Source organism: Hipposideros armiger, unplaced genomic scaffold, assembly GCF_001890085.2.
Source record: "Hipposideros armiger isolate ML-2016 unplaced genomic scaffold, ASM189008v1 scaffold_6, whole genome shotgun sequence".
NCBI classification, from domain to species: domain Eukaryota; kingdom Metazoa; phylum Chordata; class Mammalia; order Chiroptera; family Hipposideridae; genus Hipposideros; species Hipposideros armiger.
In genome coordinates, this window is record NW_017731356.1 from 8796710 (window position 1) to 8805009 (window position 8300).

Here is an 8300-nt window from a genome sequence, read left to right on the forward strand (position 1 = left end):
ATCTTAGCCGTAGAGGGCGCAGCGTAACTGGCCCACATGGGATCCGAACCGGTGGCCCTTCTCCTCAGAGCTTGCGCTCCCAAGGCAACTCTTAACCAACGAGCCACTCGGCCGGCCCAGGAGCAGATCATTTTAATCCAAAAAGGGACTGAGCTGAAATAAAGTGTGGCTTCAGGCTTTGTGAGGCCTGGTCTGTTTTTGCTCCACCCTTATTTCTAAGGTGTCCAGGGGTTCAGAGTTCCCAAATGAAAGCCTGGTGCGTTTTCCAGGGACTCTACTCCTTAGCAGATTTTGAAGTTCAATTTTATTTTCCCAGTAGGGTGACCAAATATCCCAGTTTACCGTGAGAGAGATTGAACATTCACCCTCCTAAAACCACCAGAGTCCTTAAAAGTCGATCAAAGTACTTTCAGTCACTGTGACGTATGTTTCTTAAGACCCCTTCCCAGTGAAGTATTCCGGGCCATCCTGATGCATCCACTCGCACTGTTGTTCAACATGAAACTACTCTAGATGGGAAAACACAACCTTAGTTACCTGTAACGGCTGTAATATAGTTACAGATAAAATGGCAATACTTACCCATGAGAACATATGTAGTGGGCAGAGAAAAAAATGAGTGAGTACATGGTTTAAATAATGAGGAGTCGAAATGATGAATGATAGTGAAATTAACAGATAATTTTGAGTACTCCTAAGAGATCAAAGTTTACTGATGAAAGCAGTGAAAATATTTTCATCAAGGCTAAGAAAAAGTTTGCTTTTTAATTATTTCTCTTTATATATCTCTGAGATGGGAGCATTTTTGTTATCTGCCAAATGAGATAAGACAAAGGGTATTTTGCCATGATCTCACAATGAATCATTCAAAGGTTAGGATCCAGACTCGATCCTTGCTCAGACTAAAACTATAAACTTCATGAAAACCTGAACAGCGACTTAAAAAATGACTCAAGAACTATATTCTCATGTCTGTTATTAGCTATCCTATAATCATGAAGAAGCTGTTTATCATCATAGTCTTCTTAATGGAATGACTCAATGAATTCATACCTGTTGCAGAAAACTGTAGTTCATAGTTTCTGGGTTTAATGCATTAGGTTCTTAGCTGAGTAGACAGGAAACAAGAGAATAAGCTGTCATCAAAGAAATAGTCATCAAAGAAAATGACAATTACACGGTGTTTATTCACTAAACATTTATTTAGGAACTACTTCTCACAAGATTCTCTGCTAGGCGAGCTGTAGGATAATAAAAAGATGAAAAAAGACATGCCCCTGCGCATTAGTATTTTATAATTTATTATTGAAATAATAGACTTACAGAGACTTCTAAAAATTAATGCTTTTCTTACTTTTCCAGGTACCTCTAAAATTCTTTCAATTTTGATTACTTTTGTTGACTTCTGTTCTTCCAAGTTGAAAAGCATCTTGGAGTTTCCTGAAATGATTCTTGAAGAATGGGAAGGACTTAATGAAAAAATTAAGGAAATGGAGTCTCAGTTGGATGTATTGTTAAACATTATTGGTACTGTTCCTCAGTGCTTAGACAAGGATTCTGGCTCGTAAGTTCCCGTAGCTCTCAGATGGGCAGAAGAAGAGAATCCCCACTTCTCAGCTGGGTTTCCCCAGTACCTAGCCTCAACAACAGGTAGCTGGGGTTACATAAGCAACTTGGAAGTCCTGTCCCTCCCGGGAAGAAAGCCATCTGACTGGGAGCTGGAGGGTGAGGGAGCCCGGTGTTCCTGACTGCAGCAGCCTCGAGTGGAGTTTCCACCTCACTGAGCTGGAAAGGGGAAGAGAGGGGCAGTGTCGGCTCAGATTCCATAGCCTCTTGCTTTTCTTATTGAACCTTCATAGATTGTCTTGAATAGCCGTTTCTTAAGTTGCTGTTTGTTTTTAGGACCATTTCCATAGGCTTTCAATGTGGTGNTTCAATTATAGTTGACATACAATATTATACAACATCAGCTTCAGGTGTACAGTGCAGTGATCAAGCCTCTTCCCCATCCATGATGCAAGACATGTGACCACCTGACACCCGGAAGTCTCCCTATTACCATCTTTTTTGTGGTAAAATATACATAACATAAAATTTACCATTTTAATCATTTGGTAAATGATTTAAGTATATAGTTCATTGGCATTAAGTACATTCACACTATTGTGCAGCCATCACCACCATCCATGTCCAAAACTTTTCATCGTTCCCAACTGAAACTCTGTACCCATTAAATACTAACTCCCCATTTCCTGCTCCCCCAGTCCCTGGCAACCACCATTCTACGTACTGTCTCCATAAACCTGACTACTCTATAACCTCGTATAAGTGGAATCATTTAGAATTTGTTTTTTGTGACTTATTTCCTTCAGCATAATGTCCTTAAGGCTCATCCATGCTGTAGCATGTATCAGAATTTCCTTTCTTTTCAAGGCTGAATAATATTCCATTGTATGTATATACCACACTTTGCTTAAAAAGTGTTCAAGCTATGAAAAGCGGTGTCATTAATCAAATTACTATCATGTTATAGTAGTTTGACAAAGGAAAAATATATAAGATACTGAAATTCCTCCAAAGTGAATATCAAACTCGTGACCTGATGAAATCTCACCCAGATCCCAGGAAACTGTTTCCTTTTCTTTTGGAATGATGTGAGCAGAATATTCTCAGAATCGAAGATGTTTGTTGTCCTATACACACTATAGTTTATTTTGTGACTTTTTTGATTGTTTATCTGGCAATTTTGACATTGCATAGATAAACTTGAAAAAAAAAACAACCATGCTTCTTTATTTAGTAGGAATAATAATAACTCATTCATTAAGCACTTATTCTGTGAGGCTGAAGGTGCTTTCCATACCTTATCTTATTTACGCTTCATGGCAGCCACATGATGCAGGTTTTCTAATTCCCGTCTCACAGATGCCAAAATTGAGCTTAGAAATGTTAAGTAACTTGCCTAACTTATCTATAAACGGTAAGTGACTGAGTCGGCATTTGAGTCCAGCTCTCTCCAATTCCAAAATCCCTACCCTTCATTGCTCTGCTATATTGCTGCCCTGTCGTGGTCACTCCTATTTGTTTTCATAACCTGAGTCACAAATAATGGCAAACTTTATATATAAGTTGTACTTTATTTTTCCCACAAATATTTATTGATATATATAGGACTTGGACTTGAGGTTAGACAGACAAATAAAACATGAATAAAAGACAACCCTTACATTCTAGGAACTTTCCCAGTCTAGAGGGGATCATGAAAACTGATGTATTATATCCTAACCAACGCATATAAAAATTAAACATGCTCAGCTCTCTGGGACTTAATTGCCTATCACTCATTTTTTTACCTGTATAGGATTTAATGTAATTATTTTTATACTAGTAAACTATGGATTATATTATAGGGTATCTAATTAATTTAAATTCACTTTAATTTTGAAAATAAAATGTATGTCATATGAAGAAATGATATGAACAAATAATAATAGGATGTGTAACTCCAAAATAATTGAGTCACTGGGAAATAAAGATCTGGGTCAACTTTGAGGAAATCATTAGTGGATAACATACTAATTTCCTTACTCTTCTTTCACTATCTAGATAATAAATGAAGATAAAGAAAAGTGTACTGGGGATTTTCTGGTGTCAAAATATGATTCTCTCAAGATTATTAAATACTTACAGGAAAACTGGGCAGATACTGGGTTTGGGATATTTTGTCGCCATAAAAGTATGGAGGGGAAGATGCCACCAGAGCGACAACACATGGAGGAAATTGTAAAAAGCATACAAAGACTCTACAAAGAATTTGAAATAAGAATAACTGGGGATAATGGTAAGAAAAGACAATGATAACTAGATTGCTTCACATAAAGGGTTTTAATAGTAATTATTTTCAATACAATTAATATTTAAAATCACAATAACACATGCATGTAGTTTTAGAAATCAAGCAAAATAAACCATTGAGCATCACTGTATTGAGAGATGATTCATATACAATACAATTCACCTATTTAGAGTGTACCGTTTGTACTCACAGGTGTGTGCAATCATCACTACAGTCAATTTTAGAATATTTTCATCAAAAGAAACCCTGTACCCTTTAGATATCACCCTCTTTTCCCCCTGTTCCTGAACAAATCTTAAATCTATTTTCTATCTCTATAGAGTTTCCTATTCTGGACTTTCATATGAATGGAATCATATAATGTGTGATCTTTTGGGACTGACTTCTTTCACTTAGCATAATGTTTTAAAAGTTCATCTATGTTTTAGCACATATCAGTACTTTATTCATTTTTATGGCCAAATAATATTCCATTGTATGTATGTATCACATTTTGTTTATCATTTCACATGTTGATGGACATTTGAGCAGTTTCCACTTTTTGGCTATTGTGAGTAATGCTGATATAAATATTTGTTTACATATTTCTCTGTGGACGTATATTTTCATTTCTTTTAGGTATATACTCAGGAATAGAATTGCTGGTCCTGTGGTAACTCTATAACATTTTTGAGGACTGTCACATTGTTTTCAAAGCGGCTGCATCATTTTATATACCCACCAGCTGTGCATGAGGGGTCTGATTTTTCCACCTCCTTGCCAACACCTGCCATTTTCTGTCTTTGATAGTGGCCATCTTAATGGGTGCGAGGTGATATTCCACTGTGGTTGTGATGTACGGTTCTCTAATAATTAGTGATGTTGAGATGATCTGTGTTATTTTTAAAGAAACCATGATTATCCACATCATACATGCATATACATCTATGTGTATTATGTGTATACAAAACGACCTCACAGACTTGAATTAAAAATAGAGAAAGGGTACACCAAGTTTCTACATGGATGACTTGGTAAAGGTTAGGCTGGGCTTAGAGCCAGGAAGAGGTAAGGAGGATAAGATTGGAGAGGAAACGGGACCAAAAAGGAAATATAAATGTGTATATCCAATGACATTCATGCATTTGTGTAAAATTAGATCTGTTTATACGTAGAAAAGAAAACTAAATTATGACTTAACAGCAATGAAGTGTGTCTTCAGCTTAAATAACAAAATTGGGCCCTAAGGGAGAGTCAAAAGAAAATATATGGGATTTGAAGATGACTTGGATGGGTTGATTTTCAGAGGCATGGGTACTCATGAAAAACTGTCCCTAATTGATTGGAAAGGGTTTTAAACTGTTTTTGTGATTGCTTGTTCATGGTTTGAATCTATGGTCAAAGAATAATCAGTCTTTCCCTTTTATGAATTTGGAAAGTAGGACCTTTTTATTCTTATATTACTACCCTCTTATGTTTGCATTTGTCTGTCCGACATAATTTTCTTTCTCCCTGAATAGCTCTCTTTAGCATTTCCTATAGTTTGGGTCTACCAATGATTTCTCTTAGTTTTTCTTTTTCTTTTTTTGTTAAACAATAAATGATAAATCTATGTTGTATAGAATTCTAATTTGGCAGCAATTTTCTTTCAGTACTTCACATATGTAATCTGCTGTTAAACATCCACTGCATTCTTAATTTCANAGCTCACTGAAAGATGGCAAAAGGTTATCAAACAAAATGGGCACTATATCATTGATTGATCTTTGTTCTTTATATAAATAAATGACCTTTGAAAAACAGACAAAATACATGATGACTTTTCTACAACCCAATACTTGCATTATTGATACAGTCTATGCAATTTTATGGGAAAACTCAGTGGGCACCCTAGGTTGAAAAGAAGGAAAGTGGCATTTAGTGTTTTTAGACTCAAACCATTTAAGAGTGATTTGACTAGTCATTTCATTTAATTCTTATAACAATCCTGTGGGATATATATTAGGGCCTTTATTTTATAAATAAGAAAAAGTAATCTCACATAAGTTAAATAGCAGTCCCCAAGGTTACACAGCCAATAAATGGCTAGGATTAACATTTGGTAATGTTTGTCTTTGAAATTTCTGTTCTTTCCTATGTACCACACTGCCTCCCATGAAAATGCTATGGGGAAACTGGGCTTATGTTGCAAAGGAAAAAAAATCTTGTCTCTAATACTTTATGTGCCATGGCAAATCCACCACCAAAGGGACTGTGTAGTAGTGTCCCTGATGACATTTTGAAAGAGGAATATATTTTCAATATTTTTGATCCATCTTCTATGGATATCTCCAGCATTATGATATTAGTAATGGCCCGGTGTATGCTAATAAGTATTTGTTACCTGAATAAACGAATAAGTGGTTTGATTCCGTGCATTTTATTTAGGACGATTCAGACTTTGCACTGTTGCAGAAGTTGACACACAAATGGAGCGACTTACTGAACAAATTTAAACAGGAAGTGGAAGAAAGTGAAGAGTCTACAAGGGAGAAATTGCAAATTGTTAAGGATGGTCTTGTCAAATGGCAGCAGTTCTTCAGAAATAATCAGTGAGTCTCCAAGAATCTTGTTTATCTGATTACTATGTCATGTTTGATAACTCAATCCAATCCTTCCTCTCTCTCTCTCTTTTCCTCTCTCTTTTACCTTGAATTAATCTAACATTGATTTTGGTGAGGTAACCAGCAACCCTTAGAAAGGCACAGTCCTGCTAGGAGCTTGAATGGTCTTGTAGCTTCTCGTGCTAGTCATCTTGGTAAGCCCATCCTGATCCCTGTACCCATCTGCTGCTACTTCCATTTAAAGTCCAACTCTTTCTTCTTTTAAAAAAGATTTTCTTTCTTTTTTAAAATCAAGCCAAAAGTATGTCTTTACTATTGGCAAACTTGAATATCTGGATCTAGCTGCAATTTCTGTAGCACAGTGCAGGTGCAGAGATGTGGAATCAATGGATGGCAGTTCTAAGGAGACTGGTTTTGATTGGCTGTCACACTGTGTAACACTTCGGAAATCTGCCAATGGAAGACGCTGCCTATAAAGTAGTTAAGTCTAGGATCGATGACTAGATCACAGCCAAGGTTAGTGGGAATCTAGACTTTGAATGCAGGCTGGACTCAACACATTTAGGTACCACTTCCATGTCAAATTGAGAAGAATGGTTTCAGTTTTTCATATCCCGTAGGGGGTTTTCCATTTAGTAGATTTGGAAGTTCTGGAAGCTGAGGTCTCTAAGACTCTATGTATGTATCCAAGCTGGTTGCTGCTGCCCATTCCCATTTCTACTGGTTATTGACTCTTAGCTGGGAGGGGAGCACAGGTGGCTGTGGTTCTCTTCTCCCTTTTTCTTCAGGAACTTCTTTATCAAGCTCTTTCTTCTTGAAACTCCAGAGTTATTAAAGGAAACTCTTTCTTACCAGAAGTTGGGGCTTCTGACCTAAATGTTGAGACTTAGTTATTCATTAGGCTTCCTTTGTTTTAATATTTATATATTGTTTTGGCAGCTGTATTCAATAGAATTATTCTTACGATGATCTAATTTTGGATGCTGAAGACCCAGAGACCACCCTTTTAATACTGTCATGGCCTCTGACCCTGTAACTTGGTTACTCAGGCCTGATTAGAGTATGAATTTATATTTGTAAATTTAAAGTTGCATGCCTATGGGAGAGGGGCTGAACCTGGAAGGCATTCATCATTAAGGAGAAACATAAGATTGCTATATAGTGTATGGATTCATGATTTTCTTTGTATATACCCTGTTCTGATACCCTGCTCTTGCTCTTTTCCATTCTTTTAGTAGAAAAGACATTTTATCCCCTAGTAAAGGAAAAGTGGTCGCATCAGTTCTTTCAGACTTCCAGCAATGGCAAAAGGTAAGACTTTCTAATAAGCAACTTGGAAATCAAAATACTTGCCACTTCTCACCTGAGTTACAGCTCATCTTTTAAAAATGCCATACTAAGTTTTATGAAAGACAAGGAAAACAAACAGCAAGACTACAAGGGCTTTTAAAAATATGCTTAAATATTTTATTTTCAGATCTACTTTAGATTTTTGGGTCAAATAAAGTTAGACTGTCAGGAAAAAAAATTGGGAAAAGATACTTGGGTGACGGTAGGGAGGGTTGTTCGGATTCTCTCCTCTAATTGTCAGACATAAGTAACATTTGTGCCTCTCCTGTACCTGGCTTTTTTCTTAAGGACAAGTTGGACTTTTAAAATTATTACCATCTTTTTTTTTATTAAATTATTTTTTATTATGAAATACACATTTTTTAGAATTAGTTTCAGCTGTACAACATAGTGCAATAGTTATACTTTTTACCCCTCAAAGTGACAACCCCCCTCCCCCAATCCACCGCCCCATTTCCCCCCAATATCATACATATCTATTACAAATCCCTTGACTCCACTCCCACACTATA

General features: G+C 36.4%; 1 protein-coding gene across 1 annotated transcript in view; it reads left to right on the forward strand.

The window, feature by feature from the left end:
- AXDND1 (axonemal dynein light chain domain containing 1) overlaps positions 1-8300 on the forward strand; it is a gene marked incomplete at its 3' end in the record, with an annotated part of 46461 nt that overhangs the window by 24713 nt on the left and 13448 nt on the right. Inside the window, exons 11-12 of the mRNA XM_019647057.1 lie at positions 6263-6426; positions 7674-7749. Coding sequence (XP_019502602.1) covers positions 6263-6426; positions 7674-7749 — 240 coding nt within the window. The remainder of the gene's footprint in view (positions 1-6262; positions 6427-7673; positions 7750-8300) is intronic.